The sequence below is a fragment of the Trichosurus vulpecula genome, chromosome 8, assembly GCF_011100635.1.
Source record: "Trichosurus vulpecula isolate mTriVul1 chromosome 8, mTriVul1.pri, whole genome shotgun sequence".
Lineage (NCBI taxonomy): Eukaryota > Metazoa > Chordata > Mammalia > Diprotodontia > Phalangeridae > Trichosurus > Trichosurus vulpecula.
The window spans coordinates 101,460,279-101,483,026 of record NC_050580.1 but is presented as its reverse complement, the minus strand read 5'-3'; the positions used below and the strand labels follow the sequence as shown (position 1 = coordinate 101,483,026).

At 41.1% G+C, this 22,748-nt stretch overlaps 1 protein-coding gene across 29 annotated transcripts in view; it reads left to right on the top strand.

Moving 5' to 3' along the window:
• TCF7L2 (transcription factor 7 like 2) overlaps positions 1 to 22,748 on the top strand; it is a 238,238-nt gene that overhangs the window by 201,510 nt on the left and 13,980 nt on the right. For 11 of the 29 annotated variants that reach the window (XM_036734848.1, XM_036734842.1, XM_036734830.1 and 8 more), the window contains 6 exons: positions 8,123 to 8,255; positions 11,045 to 11,147; positions 14,083 to 14,169; positions 18,926 to 19,051; positions 19,587 to 19,746; positions 20,230 to 20,337. In XM_036734848.1, the coding sequence (XP_036590743.1) occupies positions 8,123 to 8,255; positions 11,045 to 11,147; positions 14,083 to 14,169; positions 18,926 to 19,051; positions 19,587 to 19,746; positions 20,230 to 20,337 (717 nt within the window). Of the gene's footprint in view, positions 1 to 8,122; positions 8,256 to 11,044; positions 11,148 to 14,082; positions 14,170 to 18,910; positions 19,052 to 19,586; positions 19,747 to 20,229; positions 20,338 to 22,748 lie in introns of all 29 variants that reach the window. The other 18 variants (XM_036734841.1, XM_036734829.1, XM_036734850.1 and 15 more) reach the window with 3 other exon arrangements.

Sequence of the window (22,748 nt, the reverse complement as noted above, 5' to 3'; positions counted from 1 at the left end):
CACAATTCAGACTTTGGGGCTCATACTCTTGCAGGTTCAAAGTGTATTTTGAAGGCAGAAAGAGTGAAGGAGAATGTCGGACAGTGTGCTTGGGTGTGTTTGGTTGGAATTTTTGGCATGTAATTCCATCCTCTACCCTCCCAACTTCTATGTATAGGAAGTTGGTCCCAGGAGAGAGATGGTATATAAGAAGTGGGTACAGGCTATATGGAGGGGGGAAGGTGGTGAGTGTATAAGATAGTGGGATGGAAAAAGGAGGGGGATGCTAGTTTTTATCTTTTGTTTATTATTCCCACCCCATCCCTTTCCCCCCTTTTATTATATTCAACAGGGAGCCAGTAGTTATCAATGGAGGTCTTGTCCCAGGGCACAATAAGCAGTTAGCTTAGGGCAAGAGCTTAGATAGAAAAGGGCTCTATTAAACTGTGATGAAAAGACTGACCACTGTCACTTTATGGGTCAAAATGGGAGTCGGGGCAGCGAGTATAAAGTTAGGAGAAGGAAGAGAATCTTGGGAGGATGGATGAACTTGGGAAAACCCAGCTTAGCCAATTATGAGTTCCCCCCTCTGTCTTTTCTCTACAAATGAAGAACTTTTAACGTAGAGAAGCAGAATTTCTAATTGGGCAGGATAGAGGAGTTTGAAGATTGTTCACTTGGAATTCTCCTCAGGTGATTCGGAGCCTTAAAAAAGTGAAGGCTCTTCTTTGGTATTATTCTAGAAGCTCTGCAGAAGCTATTATTGAATGTTAGCATGGATAGTAGGGGATCTTGTCTTCACTCCTAGCTCACACGCTTTTTCCCATCATTCCTATTGACTTCCAGTTAGTTTGTTGCCAGAAAGACACGGAGGGTTGCCTGTTGGTAGGAAATGGTGCTCCATCTCTCTGTAATGCCTCCCCCACTCCCCCGTGGCTCCAGTGACTTGAAATATCTATTAATGTTTTACTAGTCGCCATTGGCCTCTGTGCAGTCATAATAAACGGCATCTGGAAAACGCATGGAGATGAGTTATAAACCCATTTTTAATGTAAACCAGGAGTGAATAGTGCCCTTTGCTAATGCAGAATTTAGTCCCTGGGAGGGCCTGGTAATTCAAGACCACTGAAGACCTTCCCCATCTACCCTGAGGAGGGGAAAAGGCTGACAAATGCTGCTCTGTGCTGCTTTTGTTTTATTGTGCTGGGCTCATAAAGGCACTTTCTGGCCCCATCTTTCTCCTGCAGAAAGGGAAAGCAATAGGGGAGTATTGAAGAGGAGGGCCCAACAGAGAGAACGGGCGGAGCAATAGCTCCATTTGTTTTCAAAGTCTGTTGATTAATAGGTGGAGATGTGAATGGCCAGCTTTCATTCCTTTTAGGCTGCCCAGAGTAAGGGAAGGTGGGTGCAGGGGGGGGTGGGGTGCGGGAGGGAGGGTTTAGGAGGCTGAGCTATAAGGACCTAATCAATCTCCTACTTGCCAAGTTCCAAATTACAAATAGTACTGGGGGGGGTGTAGTTTCTCAATGAGGGTGGCATGGTTACTTCCACGGAGGCAGCCAAACTGAGTGCTTAAGGACCCTTGAAAGGTCAAGGGTCAGTCAAGGAGGTCTTCCCTATTCTGGAGTTTGATGAATACTTTGGATGGGAAGAGTTAAGCTTTGTGTAGTGTTAAAGGGCCCTTTTATAATTAAAATGTTCAATGCTGAAAGCTACAGACCTTAATGAAGAAAACAGGATGGAAGTTTAGGGAACAGCAGCTTAACCAGGTAGGTGGCATTTAAAAAGGGGGTAGGGGGAAAGCCTGTAGGCTATCCTGAATCTTGTAACGATCAAGTTAGGGTGGTGTGTTGTCTCACTTCTTCTAAATATTTTCGCCTGGTTCTTTTTTAGTTCAACAGATTACTTTTTTTCTTTATTTTCTTGTTAGCCTGACACTTGATCACATGTACTATGTTTCTTTACTATAACCCTGCTGTAAGCTGATTTAATAGTAGAGTTTCAGAAGTACATCCTATTAAAAGGGTCATTAAGATTCTGGGTTCTTTAATTCTAAACCTATTTACTTGCCCATAACTATCATTCTTCGTCTATCCCTCTACCCTCACCCCCTCCCCCCCCCCCAAAAAAAAAGAAAAGAAAAGAAACAAAATCCTCACGGAAAGCTGCTCTTATCTCACGTACATGTTCCATTGGGAGAGGGAGGGAGCCACAGAGCTTTAGCTTGGTACTAGTGGGACCTGGTAATTGGCTGAATTGGCCGGTGTTGGTATAGACTGTATAACTATAGAGAGTTAAGTTGCAGGGATGTAGTTATATGGAAGGCTAGATTCTTGAAATGTCCTTAAGATTTGGGAAGGTTGGTCTAAACAAATACTGTACTGCCCTGGACATCATGTCTCTTTGGGCAAACAATGAACCCCATCACAATTTAAACTATTTGGACTTTGTGCTTCCCTTTTCCTGACCTTTTCACTTATCCCCTCTCTAGCCCACCAACTCTCGTTTCTGAGTTGGATTTCTCCTTTACAATGTAAACTCTTTCAGGGCAGAAACCATATTTTTGTTTATATTTGTATCCCCAGAGCTTAACACAGTGACTGGCACATAATAAGCATTTAATAGATGGTTGTTACTTATTCAAAATATTAGGAAGATTCATCAGTTAGAGAAATGAGGCCTTACCTATGGACCCCTCCTCCCACTTCTTCCCTCACCTTCATTCTTCTCTCCCCTACTCCTCTGTAATTATACTATTCAAACTCCATTTTCTTTCTTCTTTTACTGACTTGGGAATTTAATTTGCTGTCTTTTATGGTAGTGAATGCTGTTCCTGGACATATTTGAAGTTGTGCTGGGTAATGAAGTTCTTGAAAGTCCCTGGTCTTATGTTATCACGTTGGGCAGTGGAAGAAATCTGGGTAAAGTGAGAGTCTTATTTCCCCCTGTTTTTTGACAGGTCTTTAGACGGAAAAGAAGGCCTTGAGAACCCTATTTTTGTGTATATATCCTCATATGTAGACTAATTTTTGAATACATATCCTGAAAACTTAATTTCTTTAAAGGACTGGGAAATTCTCTGAGCCCTTTCCCTTATTTTTTGTAATGAGGTTGATGTTGACTAAAAGGTATACTTCCATGTTCTGTTTTTCATTATCTGAGCAATGCATGTGGCTTTCATTGCATTATATAATCATTATTATGCTCAAAAATGGTGCTAATATATACATGTGTGTATGTATATGTATACATATATGCAAACATAGGAATACATATGTGTATGTAGATTGTAAAGGGGGCTACTTCCTATGGAAGGTATGAAAGGTCCTTCTATCAGCCTGTAAAGGTTGTTCTTATGAAGGAAGATAGATACCTTATATAAATGTGTGTGTGTGTGTGTGTGTGTGTGTGTGTGTGTAAAGTAATAGTAATTGTGCCACCTGGTAACAAGCCCATAATGCTATAAGGGGGATCAAAGTCTTTAGCACCACAATCTTAGCTCTTGAGTTAATTGCCCATTCTTCTCGATTCTTTTTCTCTTTTCCTATATAAGAATTAAGCTAAATCGTTGACAGTGACTGACGGATATACTACTGCTTACTATGCTCCTTATCCCTGCCCTCAGTTCAGATGTTGTGGGTAACATTTGAGAGAGCCCTTTCTCTCATCACGTAATGAAGCAAATCAGGAGATCTACAAGTTGCCTTGAGGCATCCGGGGATACCAGGTAATTTTAGTAGGAGTGAATGAATGACAAACCTGTCTTTCCTGGAAACCAAGTGACTTGAAGAAGTCTTCATCCATCCTTTTCAAGGCTATGATGTGAGGCTCAATCTAGGTAGGAGACACTTGAGGTCCAGTCCAGAGCACATCTGTAGCTCTCATCCCTTGAGCCAGTCTTCCCTTGAGTTACCCTAACTGTATTTGCAGAATTATGGCTCAAGAAATAGACTTGGCTGTGTTAGGGCATGGAGAAATACACAGAAAATTTGGTTGCTATAGCAAATTTTGGCTTTTTTTGGGAGAGGGTGTGATTTTGTTTTGTTTTCTAGAATTGCTTGTGCCTTGTATGTAAAAGATGAAGACGCCATATTCAGGCATGTATTCATATCATTCTCTTACCCAGTAAACTTGAGTGCTCCCTTTTACCTCCCAAATACAGACATCTGTTAGATATTTAAAGCCCTTCAAAACTTGCCTCTGACCTGTTTTTTTCAATCTCTTCTTAGAGTCTGTAATTTCTTTCAAAGCTCAACTTGAATGTCACCCTTTCCATGAGTTTTTTTCCTTAAATATTGATTCCACCACTCTCCCACCTCCATTTCCCACGAGCTGATAGGCCTTCTTCTTCCATTACCTTGAATGAAATTTGAATACACTTTGAATATATTTATACACTTGTTGTCTTATAATAGAATGTGAACTCCTTGTAGGCAGAGATGGTTATTTTTGTGGTTGTTATCTCCAGTGCCTTAAAACAGTACCTGGAAAATAATAGGCATTTTTCATAAATGCTTATTGATTATTTAATACTTGAGAAGGAAGCCAAAATGAAGTCTTTGCTTTCTAGGAAATCAGTATTTTGGATTCCATATCCCTTTCCTGAACTCAGCACAGTGCCTGGTCCATAGTAGATGCTTAGTAAATGCTTGTTGACTTGATTTGTTAACTTTCATAGGTCCTTATTACAGTAATGTTTGGAAAAGAACTCCAGAATTCAGGATTATAGGGTTTTGGAGTTTTTTTGAGGTTATGGTTAATGGTATTCCTCATTTGATCCCTCAGTTTTACTGAATGGCCTCCTGAATATACCTTGTGCATCTTTGGCTCTTATGCCTTTACTCCTGATATTCTACCTACCCAGAAGTAGCCTTGTTCCTCTTGTCCTCCTACTAAGTGTTTCAAGGCCTAGCTTAAACAAGTCCTACCATATTACCCAGTAGACGCTGATCTTTCCATTCTCCTATTTCTATAGCACTGGTTGCCTAAACCACTTAGATGGCACATCATTCGCTTCCTTTTCTCGCCAACTACGATTTGTGTTAAACTACCCTTTATTTATTTGTATTTATTCATTCTACATATTCTTAGGTGTTTTCTCTCTTACCCATTAGAATGCAAGCTTTTGAAGAGTAGGAATCATTGCACTCTTTGTATCCCTTGGGCCTAGCACAGCATTTTGTATAGGTTTATTGAATACTGGTTGATTGATTGCCTTTGCCTTTTATTATCTCTGCTGGTCAGACAGGACAGTGGAAGTAGTTCTGGATTTGGAGTGAGTAAGAGGATCTGTGTTGTGTCCTATTTCTTTTACTTACCTGCTGGGTGATCTTGGACAAGGGAACACACCCTTCCCACTTTATTTCCCCACCTATAAAGTGGTTATGATTTTTGCTTTCAATTTTTTTTGACCCAAAGGCAAAAACTAGGATCATAGATCCAGAACTAGAAGAAAACCTTGTCCAGTTCTATTTTAACTGGTGCCTAGGGAAGCTCAGTGACTTGCCCCCGGTCGTACAGATTTGAAGTATCAAAGGTGGAAACTGAGCTGCACCCTCAGTCCTCTCTACTCTACCTTGGTAGATTCTGAGCTCCAATGAAGCCAGGAAGACCTGCATTCCAGCGCTGCTTCTAACACATACTGTGTGATCTGAGGCAGATCACTTAGCCCCACTCAGTGCTCTATGATTATAAGTTGCAAAGACAGTGCCATCTTGCACTGGTAGAAGGAGTGCCTTCATCTGGGAATTCCCTGTGCCATTGAAATCACACGTCCACTTCCTGTCCACTGTTTCCTAATACTTGTGCTGCACCTTATGAGAAAAGTGCTTTAAAATGATAAGTGAATTACTATATATTTCATGCTAAACCATACACAGGGTATCCCAAAAGTCTTAATGCATTTTGAAGCTATTAAGGCCAAAAATTGCACTAAGATTTTTGAGACACCCTGTACTAAGCTCATGTATTTTTTATATTTCATATTTCTTTCAAAATGTTATTCCGTATTACCCAAGGACAGAGGACTATTTTTTTTTGTTAGTTTGTTTCTCTCCCTGCCTCTCTCTTCCCAATGACTAATAATCTGTAACCCCCCTCATACCTAGCAATTTGATTCAATAAAATTTTTTTTCTAAGCATCTACTGTCCATAAAGTCTCTATTAGGTGCTAGGAATAGAAAAATGAAAAACCACAAGCCCTGCCTTCAAGATGCTTATAATCTAATACAGCATGAGATATATGCAAATAACTATGATACACATTAGAACAAGGTTCAGCGTCCACTGCGTGCATCATAGGCAGTAAATGATTTTGACTTAAGCTTGTTGTAATAATCGGATAGCTCCAACCCCTACAGATGTGTTCTTGAGTGCAATGTAACGGCTCATAAGATTTTGCTTGTTCTATAAAATCTTTCCACTGATGCTTAATTCCTGAACCTCTGGTTAGTTGGATATGACCTAGTAAGACTGAGTAGCCAACATGGTTTTATCTGTTATTTATTTTCTATGACTTGGTTATAACCATCCCTCCTCAAAACAAGAGTAACAAGAAATAACCACATCATTCTGTTTGGAGACTCTTAATTGCTTCCCAGGCGCTTTCTCTTAAAATGTCAACCCCAAAGAATACCCAGTAATCAGATTGCAAATCTTCTTCTCTAAAGGCCTGAGTCTTTAGAAGGGTCATTATACCAGTCCATCGAGGCATTTATTTTAAATAGACGTCTTCTTCCCCAGTTCTTCTGTAATGTCTCAAGTGAGCATCTTTCTTTTTCCTAATTCACCTTCCAAAAGTTTTGGAACTTTAAAGTTATTCCTGGCCCAAACACACTGTTATAGTGGTTGAGAAATGGTTTACGCAGGCTTGTAGCTCCCCCTCCCTCACCTGTTGGGGGGAGAAAGAGCCCCCAAAGCAGGGCACTGATGAAAACCCTTGCTACTTCCATGGCGCTGGTGGGCAGCACCGCAAACTTCCACCCTCCCTTCTCTTTGAATGCAATTCCTTTTCCTTGATGTTAATGCGAGTTGTTCCTTACTAAAAGTAATAAAAGGAAATGAAGACACATTCTAAAATGAAACTTGACTCTAATCCATTCATCATCTAATACCAGCCTCTTTATCTTCGCTGGTACCTAATCTGGTTAAATGTCCCTGTTGTAGGATTTTAGTGGAAATCCTCTACTGGGAATAGGGTTTTTTGCAATTGGATTACTCTCAGTAAATGGCCCAGTAGTTCGCTAGTTTCAGCTTAATTTTTTCTTTGTGATCTCGCTAGGCTAAGTTATCTTGAAACCCTGTATTATTAGGGGGGTATGGTGTAAGAATAATTTTATGGTGACTAGCTATAGGAATGGAAAAAAATCTTTAAAAAAAAAAATTTCCTCTTCTCCCCCCTGCGAATCATTAAAATGCCTATTCCTTGTTTTCCAGAACTGCCTTTTTAAAATGCATACCTTTTATTAGCACAATTCATCATCATCCTGTTAACTTATTAGTGCTCTCTGATGAATTCCTAATGAGCCTGGGCTGCTGTAATATGCATAAAATATGCAGGTGATTGCCTTGCAGTTTAGCTGTCCCAGTAAAGTTCAGACTCGGAGTGGTGAGCAAGCAGGGCTTGCTGTTCATCCATGCTGTTTGTAAATGGCTACAGAATACGGGGAAGATTTGGGGTTGCCAGGTTTGGGATCCAGGGCTGACTGGAGTGGGACAGAGAGACGAGACCCCAGTCAGGCCCCTCCTCCTCTCCCCAGTCGTACTCCTTTCCCCTTCACCCCTTCACCCCTGCCCCCAGCCCCTGTCAGCCTTTATCATTGAGAAAAGCTCTTGCTTTCAGGTACTGCAACATCCTGGGTCAGGGAGATTAAAGTCAGCTGCTTCCCCACTTATGTACCCACAGGATAAAGTGCCAACCGATAGGATTTATGATGGGAAGAGGTGGGTGGAGATTTAAAATCCAGACCCAGCAGAGAAGCAAAAATGGAACTGTGACAACCCATAAAAGATGGCTGACGTGTTCTTTTTCAGGAGTTGGGCAGACAGTAGGTGACCAAGCAGTTTGGTTGTCCTGCTGACTTTGAAGCTGATGGGATGCTGCTGTTAATAATGTGTCTCTCTCTTCTTGTCTTTCCCTTTTCAGTCTAACAAAGTTCCTGTTGTGCAGCACCCTCACCATGTACACCCTCTTACGCCGCTTATCACATACAGCAATGAGCACTTCACCCCAGGAAACCCACCTCCACACTTACCAGCCGACGTAGATCCCAAAACAGGTAGGCCTCGGGTGGACATTGTGGCCCAGGAAGGGAAGGACCCAGAGGGGGACCTTATAACCCTGGGAGACAGAGGAGAAAAGAAATTGTTGGGTAAAAACAGCTTAGGAGGCATGTGAAATGGGGAAAGCACTTGGGAGTCTGAGTAGAGATGGCTTAATTCTCACTCTTTGCCCCTCCAGAAGTGGAAGAATGCCCTTCAGTTACCTCGGTTCTACTTGAATTTGTCCAAAGATTGTGAATTTGTTGTTATTTTCCTTTATTGGTTTGCTAGAAGTCGATGCTTTCGTTGTGCTATTATTCCTTGGAAGACTGAACTAAGCCCTTGGATAGTTCAGGACATTGTGAAGTGACTGTTTTGGCTACTAAAGCCAAGAGTTAGCCTTCCCAAGTCTTGGATTTGGCAGTTGTGTGCTTTTTAGGTGGCTGACGTGACCCTACCGCTCAGCCCCCAAAACAGATATAGACAAAGACATCACGGGGCCAGCTGGTCCCACACCTTTGCAGCCTGTTGGGACTGTGGGTGTCTAGGGACGGCCTATCGTGAGGTAGTTACAACAATCCCAGTACCTCCATCCTTCTCCCCAAAGCAGCAGGAAGTCCTCCGGCTCCTCAGGTTAGCTAAGGTCCCAGAGTCACTTAGGTTTAACTGGGCGGCATAGGGATAGTCTCTGAATCACCGATTTGTTAGAATCCCTTTTTGTAGTATCACTGTGTTCTTCCTTTCCCCACACAGCATCACAGTTAATTGTTTCTCATTTCATAAACAAGAAAACTGAAGTTTCCTACTTGCTATGCACTATTTCTTTCTTTCTGTTTGAATAAAATACAGAAGATAATGTCCCCAGAGCAAGTCATTCAAACAGTGGGCCAGGTCGATAGGAGACTTAGAATTTGCCAGTTTCCTGATCCTCATCCTGGACCGTGTTTTCAAAAAGTATAAGATGCCTTCTTGTGCCGCTGTAACTCCATCCCCTTCCATGGGCACGTTTCATTCCCTCTGTGTGGATGACAAAAAGAGAGTTGATGCTCTAGGCTCACCTCCTTACATTGAAATGTCTAAGCAATTCTGTTGCTAACCTTAACTGTAAATAAATAAATAACACAGCAGGGGAGGCTTCGGGAAGGGTGGTTTACATCCATAATTTCTCTTTCAGTCTTGCATAAAACACTAGCTCGCTTCTTTCTTATACTGCTGGTTAGTTAATTAGAAGGTTAAATTTAAAATGGTGATTACATGTCATTTTGTCAGAGGAATTGTTTGGGGCAGGGCTGACGTAGGCAGCCTATTTACACTGCTGTTACCAACTACCTCTGAATGAAGCCACACATTAGCTGGTTTTCACCAGCCTCGACCACTGGGCCTCCTTTTTAATTGCGTTGGAACGCAGGCTGCACATGGCTGAAAGAGCCTGGCTTGCTGTCCCTGGGCACTGCGAGTGAATGGCAGAGTCAGCCCCTCATTTAAATAATGGTAGTACAGGGAATAGTTTTTAAATGGTTATCGTAAAACATATGATTAACGGCTGTAGAGTGTTTACTTTTCCTCTGTGAACATTCTTTCAAGTGTGCAAATGGCTCGCTGTATAGTTAAAGCCCAGTTAATCTGTTTGGTTTTTGTAATGGAGAGAAAGCAGTGTCCGCGTGAAAATGTCACACAGGGAGATTTAATTTAGAGATTAAAAGCTTCCTGAGTGAATTAAAAAAGAAATAGTTTACAACCAAGAATATGCTGCTCCTTCACTTTCATGCTGTCTTTTTAAATTCTCCTCCTCTATTGTTCATTCACTTAGCCAACTTCTGCCCTCATCCCTCCCCATCCTTGTCATCAACTTTGGTGCTTTCCAGTGGGTTTAGGGGCACTATGATACTTGCTTCAACACAGCCCTGCAAAGTTCTTTTTCCAGTTTTTGAGGTTCCACCCAATCCATATTTTGTTAATGATTCTTACCTATGAAATGAACCTTGTGAGCGGGGCTGTACCCATTCAACAGACCGAGACACACAGCAAAGCTTCCTTCAGTGAATTAAATGCAAACCTCATTATATTTTCTAATTAGTCTTCCCTTTATCCCTTGATTCTGATCCCATGTGCCTACTGATATATAAGATTTTCCAATGTGCGCCATCAAGTTGAATGGGAGTACATTAAAGACAATCTTTATATCAATAAATACCTTTAAAACATTGTACTTGAGGGGAAAAAAAGCAATGTTATTCAGGTGGTGGGAAGAATTAAAAAGACAACATTTAGAAAATTTACATGAAATAGGACGCTAAATCTCGAGTGAGAAAGGACTTGTAGAGATAAGTAAACTGAGGTGGGCTGGGGTGGGGTTGGGGCATGCCCCGTCACCCAGATTGTGTACATTAGGCTGGATTTGAACCCAGGTCTTCTGATTTGTGAGTCAGTGTTCTTTTTCCTAAGCTACCTCCCTACATAGGAGGGAAACAGGCAAAAACAGAAGCTGGGCAGTTTCAATAGATAGCAATAAAAGTAAAGTCTTTGTAGCTTTGCTAAAGAGGACAAAAGTTAAAAGCAAAATTGAGATTGGAGTCAAAAAAGCAAACTAGATTTACTAGTTAGTATAGAGGGAAGCTGCATATTAGAACTGTAGGAGATTTTTCTTCCTCCTAATTCTGTTTCCTCCCTTGCCTTCCTCCTTCCTATCTCCCCTTTCTGCCTTTGTCATCCTTCCTTCATTCCAATCCCTCTTCCTCTCCCCTGCTTCTCTCTATCTCTCCTTTCTCGTGCTTACAATTTATGATTTTTTTTTCTCTCTCTCTAGGAATTCCACGACCTCCACATCCTCCAGATATATCTCCTTATTATCCGCTATCGCCTGGCACCGTAGGACAAATCCCCCATCCGCTAGGATGGTTAGTACCACAGTAAGGAGTTCCATTTTTTTATTTCCATTTCTTTTCTTTTAATGGGTATAATTTATTGTTCTGAAATAAGAAAGGGGAGGACAAAGTTATGGGAAAGAATGCTTGCTAAGTGGCCCTTTGGGAGGAAAGCATGAATCAATAGTAACAGATTAAATAATAGAATGGCTCTTGATTCCTGGCCATGGAAGAGCCATGTACCTGGTGGAAAGGAATGTCTCATGCCTCCAGTCTCATTGAAATTTCTGCCAGTTGGGTGGCTTAGTCTGCTTTGGAAAAGCAAAGCTCGAATCCTTAACCATCCTCCGAGGCCCAACTGGAGAATTCAATTCAGCAGCCATTGGCGCCCGGCAAGAGCCTCTGTTGTTTGCCACCCAACCTTTTTCCATTTACAAGTTGCATCCTGCAGTAAATTTTATTTTGAACACTTCAGTAGTAATGACAACAGTAACAACAATGTTTAGTATTTATATGGTGCCTACCACGTGTCAGGCATTGCTAAATGCTCACGTGATCCTCATTATAACCCTAGGAGGTAGGTGTTGTCAATACCCCCATTTTAGAGTTAAAGAAGTTGAAGCCAACTGAGGCTGAGTGATTTGCCCAGTGTCTGAAGCAGGATTGGAACTCTGGTCTTCCTGACTCTGGAGCTAGCCCTCTATTCACTGTGCCACCTACCTGCTTAACCCTATTGATGCTGATCACGTTGGAGAATGGCCATTTCAAATGGGAAAAAAAAATTACGTGGACCAGGAAATTCTACTTATTAGGAAACAATATTCTGGGGAGGGAGGGAGATTTCACCTGAACCTGTAGTGTGGCTAAGGAGTTGCTAAGCATGCTATTCTGTCACCTCAAAGAACTTAGTAGACTAAGAGAGCTCAATCAATGCCAGTCAGCCCCCTCCTACGCACATATATGCCCTTTATATTCTTCCTATTTAAAAATAACAGTTGATTTTTATATAGTACTTTAAAGCTTACATACCATTTTATATACATTATCTGACTTCATCCTCCTAATAATCCTGGGAGGTAGGGATTACATGGGTTTTTTCCCCACTGTGGGGGAGGGGAGTGAAATCTGGATGTGTGATTTCATGAGTCATAGGATACTCCCAGTATAGAAACTGCTTTTACCGGTGCTCAGTGTAGATGGACAACTCATCTGTAAGTGACTGACCTATAGGGTTGCCTTGGGTACTTGCTTGAGAGGTCATCACCATTATCATCACCAAGCGTTTATTAAGTGCCACTTGTGTGCCAGGCACTGTGCTAAACATTAAGGATACAAAATAAAGCGAAAATAACTTGCCCATCGTCACCAAGGTAATGAATGAGTCAGAAGCGAGATCTGAACCCCCCTCCTTCTGGAGTCCTATAGCCTCTATTACCACACTGCCTCCCAGTATGAAAGTACTACAGATATTCTCATCCCTAGGAGGCAGTGTCACATGCTGGCTAGAAAGCTGTCCTCAGAGTCAGGAAATCTTGGGTTCGAGTCCATTCTCTGACACATGCTGGCTGTGTGACCCAGAACAAATCACTTTGTTGCTGTTATTCAGTCACTTCCCACTCTTTGTGACCCCCTTTGAGGTTTTCTTGGCAAAGATACTGGAGTGGTTTGCCATTTCCTTGTGCAGATGAGGAAACTGAGGCAAACGGGATCACACAGCTATTAAGTGTCTGAGGTCAAATTCGAACTCAAGTCTTCCTGACTCTAGAGCCTGATGCTCTCTCCAATGAGCCACTTAGCTGTGATGAACAAATGCTTTAACTTCTTGATTTTTCTGGGCAATCCTGTGTCCCTAAGCAGATGCTGTTCTGTATAGGTAAAATGATTTCCTCATTGGAATCTAATTTTTGTCAATGAAATCGTAGAACCATTCTAGTGGAGGAAAGGTGGAGGATTCTCCCTCTATTGCAGAGAAGGAAATAGGACCTTACAGAGTTAAAGGAGTTATTTGCCTTCAGTCATGATGCTAGTAAGTTTCAGTGTCAGGACTTGATTCCAGGTCCCTTCCAAGTTCAAAGCTTTTTTTATTACTCCAAATGTTTTATGATCCAGTAACAAATTCTGAATATTAAATCCAGTAATAATTGTATTCTCTCCATTGTGCTTTTGGGGAGACAGAGAGGGAGAAGTATGATTAGCAATTGACCCATTTATTCTTAAAAGGGGCTGGCCAGTCCTAGCAGATGATCCTGGCATCACCGTCTCCCCACGCTCAGCTGATAGAGAGACGTTTGAAGGCTAGATAAAAAGGAATAGCCAACTCAGACAAACCTCCATCAGAAAAAGTTGTGGGTCTTTCATGAGGAAGCTATTTTGCGTGTTGCTGTATTTTTTAATTATTGTAATGAGGTGTGATTGTCTATTGGTTACCCACAATTCTTCTTGGGGACTCTCCCCCCCGGTAACTCTTGTCAACACTTGTTAATTTGACAAAAGGCTACAAATTAAGCTCTGTTAATTTAATGTTTTCTCACCGAGATCTAAATACCGAAAGAGGCCCAAAGCACAACTGAAGTCCTTTGATTCACTGTACTTTATTTTGGTATAAATTTACATTCATTATTGTTTTCCTTTGGATGTGTAGCCCTCAATTAGTGTGATGGCTCCATTAAAGCAAGTGAGACTTCGCCTTTAATTATTACAACAAAACACCTAGTTTCAGCTTGGGGAGAGGGTCTCTATTGACATAAGCAGAGGTTATAAAATTTAATTAGCCATTCCTATCAGATTTATGGCATTCAAATTGTTCTGTGGTTCTTCCCTTTGATCCTTGCTGTACAATCCCCAAGATTTTTGTTCTGATCAAATGAGAATAAAGCTTACTGTGCAGAGAGAAGTTTTTCTCCCCCCCTTTCCTTCTTCCTCTACTCCCCCCTACGTTTTTGCTTTTTCTCACTTTTTTCTCCCCCTTTCCTCTTTCTAGGCAAGGTCAACCAGTTTACCCAATCACAACGGGAGGATTCAGGCATCCTTATCCAACAGCTCTGACTGTCAATGCTTCCATGTCAAGGTGAGTTCAAATAATGAGGGTCCTGATGCCCAGGACATTGTGGGACTTGTGAGAATGTTCTTTAATATCCTGTTGCATCTAGGAAGGGATACTCAATGTGTACCTGAAAACAGTTAGTAGTTAATAGTATGACCTAGGTTCATGTTAGAGACTCTCCCAGGCCAATGATGGCAGCGTTAAGATTGCCTTGAACTCTCCATGTGGATTCCTGTCTGTCTGTGTCTGTCTTTCTGTCTTGGTGCTGTTATCACATCTGTGATCTATTTATCTAAGGCAACTAATTGAGAGGTGTAGAAAATGACATTAAAGGAACAGGAAGAAGTCATGACTTACAAGTGTTTTTAGTATGTCTTCTCTGTAGCCTTGGACTATTTGAGAAAGGTAAAGGGTGGAGGTAGTTTTATTGTTATGCAAGCAGGGTTCCAGAAAAAGGTTATTGGGCTTTTTTTCAAAGCTCAAAACCCTGAGAATCTACATTGAAGGGCCTGCCTGCCGTTCTAAAGTTTTGAAAGGAGATTTCAATATATATTTACATGTGAATATATACTGTATATCTATTTATTTTTCTTTCCCATATTCCCCCCTTCTTAGCTCCAATTAATTCTAGTTAATTTTCCAGTGGTTGCTAGTTTATTTACAAACTGGTTGGCAGCACTATGTTTAAGTAATCACTAATTACTCCTAATGATAGTTTTATTTTCTGTTCATCTGATTTTCAGTCAAGTTAATTAAATCGGTGGAGGTTTAGACTTTCCTGATGGGCTGAAACAGCTAATCCATTTTGATGATGGCACATAATTAAGTTAGCATGCATTACATGGCAGGGATACTGTCCCCCTGTCTCCTCCTCCGAGTTCTGTAGCCAGCACGTGAAATTGGAGGACAGAGGGAGGTTTGGAGAGAGGAAAGGAATGCTTGCCTCAGGTATAGGAAAGTGATGGGGTGCTGGTGGTCTGAGAGTATAATGTGACAGTCCTCTGAATTGAACTGTGTACAATTAATTAAAGGTAAAAGTTTTATATGTCCTGGATCATCAGGTTTCACCATCTTAGTTTGTATAGGAAAAAGAGAACAAATGAACACACATGTGTATCTAAAGGAAGAGATAGATAAGTAGTTTTCTTTAAGTGGTGCCTGATAAGGCATGTGATCCCTTATAAAGTTCAAATAAATGGAGAAAGACAAAAGAGGGAAACTGGCTCTGAAAAAGCTGGTGACCCGGAGTCCCCTGCCTCCCACGCCTGCATTTTATTTTGATGGTCTTAGGGAGCTTTTTGGTTGGCTCTCTAATGAATTCCAAAGGCTGAATGAGCTTCGTTAGTTACAGGATGTCAATTAGGGTTGACTTTACTGATTGACTTATTCTTTATGGGGGTAGTCTATAATTTTTTGGGGGGGGGAATGGGGGAAAAGGGGTAGAAGGAAGGGTTAGGGGAGAGCTGGGGAGGGGAGAGAAAGTCTATTCCCCAGGTAGACCTTATGAAAGCTACCTAGTTAAAAAGAGTATACAGCAAATTAAATACATTATTGTCGTAATGGGCCGACAGAAGTACAGGTCTATTATACTTATGGCAGTTATAGGAAATGTAGGCAGCGTGCCCTGTTCCAGAATACCCTTTGATATTCATTCCATTCAGCAGCGGGGCCAGGACTTCTCAGAATTAAGTGATGGGTCATTATACTTTAAACACCACGGAGAAGCCTAGATTGGCAATTAAACAGCACTTGCTGACACTCACTTGTGCCACCCTGTGACCCCCTTTAGATTGAGATGTTGGAGCTCGGGGCCCTCAGCCTGCTAAATTGGTGCAAGGCGCTACTCCTGACGAGAGCTGGCTCTGAAATCTGCCGGCTTCAAAGGGAGCAAGATCATGTATAAACCATAATGTGGGTGCACCGTGGCTCAAAAAAAATAAGGCAGGAAGAGATGAAATGTTACAAGTGCAAGGGGGGGAATGAGAGAATAATGACAAATCTAATGCAACTCAAAGCAGGATTGTTGCACAGGAAAATGCATCCTACTGCTTGTGCATAAAATCAAGGCAGGCAGATGACATCCAGTTAACAGAAACATGTCAACAGTGAAGCAAAGTGAGACTGAGTAAGAGGGAAGCCCCTGAGACAGCCAGAAACAAAAATTAGTTGTCCTTAACAAGTTAAGGCTCATCATTATATTCTGGCTTGGAGCCATAAAAGCAGACAGGGGTATATAATGAGCTACTTAGAATTTTTAGGGTGTTTATTGCATTTCATGAAATAGTTGTCTGCAGAAGAGTTTCTTAAGCAAAGGTATGCATTCTCTCTTTCTCTCTCCTTTGCCCCCTCTGTCTCTGTCTCTTTCTCTGTCTCATACACACTTGAGTAGCTATGAAGGGATGTGGATTTTTAAGTGTTTATTCTTCAACGGCCCTTGGAACCTCCTTTCTTCCCTGTGCTCCCCTTGAAATATAATCAGTCCTCGTCGCCTTTTCCTCTGTTATGCATATTCTTTCTCTCGTTTCTTTGCATACCTGTCCCTATTCATACTTGCCTAAACCAAGATGGGAATAGGGTATACTTACGTCATATCCAGCCTCTGATGTTGACAGCTAAGGCAAGCCCTCTGCCCAAGCACTTCCCAGGACACGTATTCTTATTTCCATCATCCCCAAGGCCCTGAAGCAGTGGAGTGGAATGGGGTGAGGCCATGGGGCTATTGAGACTTTAAGTCTCTTTGATGGTATCCAGTGGTTATGGTTATTTCTAAGTGAAAGATCACATCGGGTTACAATCCAATCAATCATTTTCGAATTTTGACATGCCCCCAAAGAGTTCAAGTCTTTTCCACCCGTACTCTGGAAATTTTGTTACTCAGAAACCATCTAATCATCAAATTAATGCCAATTTAGAAGTGTGGCTAAAGAGCCTAGGAAGTTAGACTGTGGTTTAGAACTTGGAAGTCAGAAGACCAGAGACTTTTTAATCCCCTTGATATTGCTTAAAATTATCGTATGCCCCCTTTACATTTGTAAATAATACTTTCATTTTCATTGTTGTTCAAAATTGAAGTAAGTTATACTAATTTAATTAAGTAGAAACTGTTTTTAGGTACAAATCATTCATGACACATGATCTAGCGAAACATTTTTAAAATTATCATCAAAATAGAATTTTACACTTATTGGTGATATTAATCTCTCTCTAGAATAGTTTAGATCTGATTCTCTAAATCTGAAATTTATTACACAGTAGAATTGAGCAGAATTTTTCCTCTTGTCAATGTGGTATACGCTTCTGTAGAAACTTTTTGGCTTGTTTTATTTAAATGAATTCAATGGATGACTTGGGCCTGGAGAGAGAAGAAGAAATGTTTTTCTTTCACCTAAACTCCTTTTAGGTGCTTATTGGTAGAAATTGATGAGGTTTGGCAGAGGACTGCCTTTTTCTTGTGAGACTGTGCCATGTTTGCCCTCCTACCCTGACCTTTTGCCCCCTTTATCCTTTTAAAAGGTTATGTAACAATATTGACCCTTCCAAGCTGAACATACATTACAGTGCACCTATTTGGTAGGTGTTGAGAACAACGTGTCTGCTCTGATTTTAGCTTCCCTAGTTGTTATGCTCATGCTTTATAAACTGATTTTTGAAATTAGAAAATTGTCTTGCAGTTTTGCCTGTAGTATGTACTTAATAATGTTTGTTGAATTGGATCCCCATAGCCCACTTTATCTTTCTGTTAGAACGTGCCCACTGAAATGCTGAAAATAATGTTCCCAAGCACAAAAAGTAAGAGAATAGAAATTAAAGTCAGGCCTAGATTATTTGAACTGGTCACAGTTTTCCTTGGTTAGTGTAAGATGTCTGCAGACACAGTTGTTAATCATTTTGAAGACCTTTTTATGCACATGTAGCATATTTTAAAAATAGAAGAGATTTAGAAATCTGCAAATTTAAATGTAGAGCCTCATTCAGGTAATGTGTGTGTGCGTGTATGTATATGTGTGTGTGTATATGTGTGTGTGTGCATATATATATATATATATATATATATATATACATATACATATGCTAAATGTTATTTCTCAGCATCTTTATAATTTTTTAATACTTATCATCTTAAAATGTTTTTCTCTTATGCGGGCAAAGGCTCATTATGTGAACCAAATGAGGAGAATTGTCTCTCCTTCCCCTTGAACTCTCTCCTTCCCCCCTCACTCCCTACTAACCCTGCCAAAGTAGTAAAGTACAACAGTTCAACGAGAACAAAAAGAAATTATTTTGCTCCATCAACAGAATAAGGCCTAATGAGGTATGAACAGCATTGTCAAAAAATGTGTGTAAATTCCAGCAGCGTTAATATTTTATTTAGCTGTCAATATACAACAAAAGATTTCATCCTTAATTCCAGAACTGATTAGGACTGTGAAATTGGCTTTTTAGTTGCCACTAATAATAAGAAAGTGGACGTGTTGTTTCCGGCAGGTAGCTTATATCCTACTTTTCCGCCCAAGTACATCAGTTGAATTTGTCTTTTGTTAAAGATGTTAAAAATCATAATGCCTCGTGTCAGTAGCAATAATGAAGGGGAAGATTGGCTTTAATGACATTATGAGAATCATTATGTTTAATTTATCGCTAATTAATGCTGACAGGTTTCATATGCTTTGGGTAGCTTTCATGTGCTTGTTACATGCTTTTTTTTTTAATCTGTGTGTACATACCCCTCCCCATTCATTCATTTTTATTCTGACGATTTACACAGCTTTTTGTCTTCTAGGTTTCCTCCTCATATGGTCCCACCACATCATACTTTACACACAACTGGAATTCCTCATCCAGCCATAGTCACACCAACAGTCAAACAGGAATCTTCCCAGAGTGATGTTGCCTCACTCCATAGCTCGTAAGTGTTTGCTTTTTATTTTCTCCCTTCACCAGTATGCCCAGTATATTGTTGCTGGCTGTTTATTTTCATGTGATAAAGGCTGTCTCAGTGATTGTCCACTGTGTGAAAGAATAGAAATGCTTTTCATGCATGTGGAAGGACCAAGATTTACAACTACTTCCCTGCTTCCTAATCTGCTAATTGGGCAATTTGGAGTTTTGTTCTGAAGGAGTGAAGAAAGTAGCTTGCTGGGGATGTGCAGAGTAAATGCCTGTGCTTTTCCAAACTCAATGCTTTAGGAAAACTTTTTATATTTAGGAAACTTCCAGATACGATTACAAAAAATGTTATTTTTTCCTCACCCTTTGGGCTATTGGAATAGTTTTGAGCAAAACTCATTGTAGGCTCTTTTGTTTTGTGTTGTTTTCTTTGTGTCTCATGGAATTAGTAATAAGGGAATTGGTGGAAATAGAAGAATGGGCCAAGGGGAGCCAGACTGAGAGAGTCATTACCAGGGTATGTGTTTGTGTTTGTCTGTTTTTTAAACATACAGGAAACATCAGGACTCCAAAAAAGAAGAAGAAAAGAAAAAACCCCACATAAAGAAACCTCTTAATGCATTCATGTTGTATATGAAGGAAATGAGAGCAAAAGTTGTAGCAGAATGTACATTGAAAGAAAGCGCAGCCATCAACCAGATCCTTGGTCGAAGGGTAGGTGATGAATGGAATCCCCGGGGAGAGGAAGGGGAGCAGTGCAATAGAGATCTAGAGAAACTGGACTATGGGGGCTGGAGGGAAGAGCCAGATAGTGGTGAATTGGGACAAACTGCTTCTCCTCACAGGTTCTAGTTTTAATCACTTAATGTCCTGTGAAGGTCATAAGTATATGCTGGGAGAGGAGGCTGTAATTCAGCATTTTATTACTATTCAGACCAACTGCTACAGTCCCCTGTCTTCCCTTCCTTCTCCCCAAAACAGTAAAGGACAGAGCAATCTAAATGACAGATTGAATCTCATCTGAGCTGTCCTGGCCAAGCCCAGGGTCTCAGTGAGACGTAGATACATAAGGCAATGCTATTTGTGGATGTCGGGAAAGATGAAGATTTCTCGTATGTAATGGATGTTGTACACGTGGTGATGTTTTGATTTCCTCTTTGTCTCTCCCCACCCCTTTGGCCCCCAACCCTGCTACAGTGGCACGCGTTATCCAGAGAAGAGCAAGCTAAATACTATGAGCTCGCAAGAAAGGAACGACAGCTTCACATGCAACTTTATCCAGGCTGGTCTGCACGGGATAACTATGTAGGTGGCTATGTAGGTGGCTATTTTTTTTAGTAGTAGAGTTTGTAGAGAAGCACCTATGCTGGAAAACTTAAATTGAATTTGCTTACCTAAGCAAATTCTAGACCACATTATTACTTATTTGGTTTGCTTATGAAGGAACCCTTATAGTTTTAGTCTGGTCATCAGTGGGAATGTTTCGGCCTTCATCTCCAAATGTGAACGAGGATTTGGCTCGATGTTTAGAATGACTGACACCCTAGGGTTCAGATAGGAATGGGGAAAGGGATAACTCACATAGGAGAAAACATCGTCATATCCATCTGTTTGGTGGCCTCTTATGAGGCCTTTGTGAAATAGCCTGTAAGGTCTTGTGTTGGAGTTCTCAGTTTCATGAGAATGGAGGGAAGAGACTTAACCACTCTCAGCTCTTTTAGCCCAACCTGTGCTTCTCGTTGGAAAATTAAAGAGTGGCTTCTGCACTGACATGGTGGAAAATGGAAGGATGTTTATTTCTGTCTTCAAAGATATGAAGAAGATGTGGTTCTACTTAAGTTTTAGTCCCCTGAGGTAAACTAAATGATTACATGCTCTGGGGTGCAGTGTTGTCAGTGATGTGTTATCTGCCGGGTTTCTGTCATCAGCTGTCTTAATTTTTCAAGGAAGGTCACTAATCTGCTAAGCTTTCTTTCCTATTTCTTTCCACCTTTGCACCCCTTGTGAAAATTTTCATTTACTTTTCTTAGGTTGGACTCACCAGGACCGTATTTTCCTCCTGTATTAACTTAATTCTTGAATCCCTATATTCATTACTATGACTTCTTTGAATCTAAAGTCTTTTCTTTCTTTCTTTTTGGCACAATTTTGTGTTAACATTTAGTCTTCTTTGAGTGACTTATCATTTACTGTTCTTTAATAATTCCTATCATTGGCTCTTGAGACCAGTACTACTTTTCCCCTCTTCTCCTATTTTTGCCATGCTTAATAAATAGCCTTACCAGTTCTGATAGGCGTTTCTTAATGATCTAATCCAGGCTCTGTCACTCATTGGGATGACTTGTAGTAGATTATTTCTGTTTGTCTGGCCTCAGTTTACTCCTCTTTCAAATTACAGTGTTAGATTCTAGGGTCACATCCATTGCCAGTATTCTCTCTCCTCTGTGTCTTATGTACATGTGATTATATGTGGTAATTATGTGAAAACTGAAGGTTACCTTCTAGGGTCTAAGAAACAACTAGACTTGGTAATGGAGAAGAATCAGTATCAGTATTAATAATAATGAATGTGTTAGGTTTCTTCTCTAAAGAGTATGAAAAATTGGACATTAATTTGTACATTGATAGTGTAATTATGTTTAGGAGGAGTTATAAATTGTGCGTATATGTGAAATGGCTCAAGGCTGTATATATGTGGCTATTCCTTATTATAGAAATTAAAATAAAGAAAAAGTCATTCTAACAAAATGTATTAACTAGGGAACCTATTGAACAAGTCCTATAGGAAGAGCCCTTGGACTGTGCTTCTCGTCCTGGCTTTGTCACTATGACTCTGGAAAAGGCACTCAACCATTCTGGGCCTCAGTTTTCTTCTCTGTACAATTTGTGGGTATGCGGGAGGGAGGGGTTTGGACTAATGCTTCCCTGAGCCCCCTTCTCTGTTTAAAGTTTTGTGATCTTAGGATCCGTTTCAGTTGAGATGGCAGAATTGAAATGGCTTCCCACTGGGTAAGACAGTCATGCCTTCCTTTGGCAGCTTAGAAATGCCTTTGCAATCTTCCTCCCCCTCCTCCCCCGCCATGCCCTCTCCTCTGTAAGCACACAGCACCTTGGGTCTGGTCACCCATCTCCCCATTGTACCCTGCCCACTTGGTGCACTGTCAGTGAAGCTTTTGAGACCATGGGGTTGAGTAGCTGTTAGCACGAGTCCCCAGTCTGAATTCCTCCTGAGAGTTGAAACAGGAATTAGTGTGAGGACCCGAGCGAAAGCTTTAAAAGAAGTTTCAAGAAATGTGTGTCACTGACAGATGGGCATGTGCAGTGTCTTAAATGTTGGGGACCTTTACATTTGTCCTCAGCATGTGTGCACTGTCAAACCCTTTCTTCTAGAGCTGAAAGGAAGAGGATGAGAAGGCTAATGCTTCCTCACAAGCTTGATGTGCTCTCCCCACCTGACCCTGAGGTAGAGCCTTCCAGCAGCAGGAGAGATCCACAGCCTTGGATCACACAGCCATATCACTTGCAGGGCTGCTGCCCTTCACCCCCTCCCCCGCACTCCCACCCCACCTCTTGTCAAGAGCTCTTGGAGTTGACTTCATGTCTCCTGCCTCCTACGGACACCTGTTCTTTGAGCCATCTAGAATGGAGCCATGGGAAGAATCCAAGCCCAGGTTGTACATAGCTCGCCCCTCGGATGGCAGAAAGGCAATAGTGAA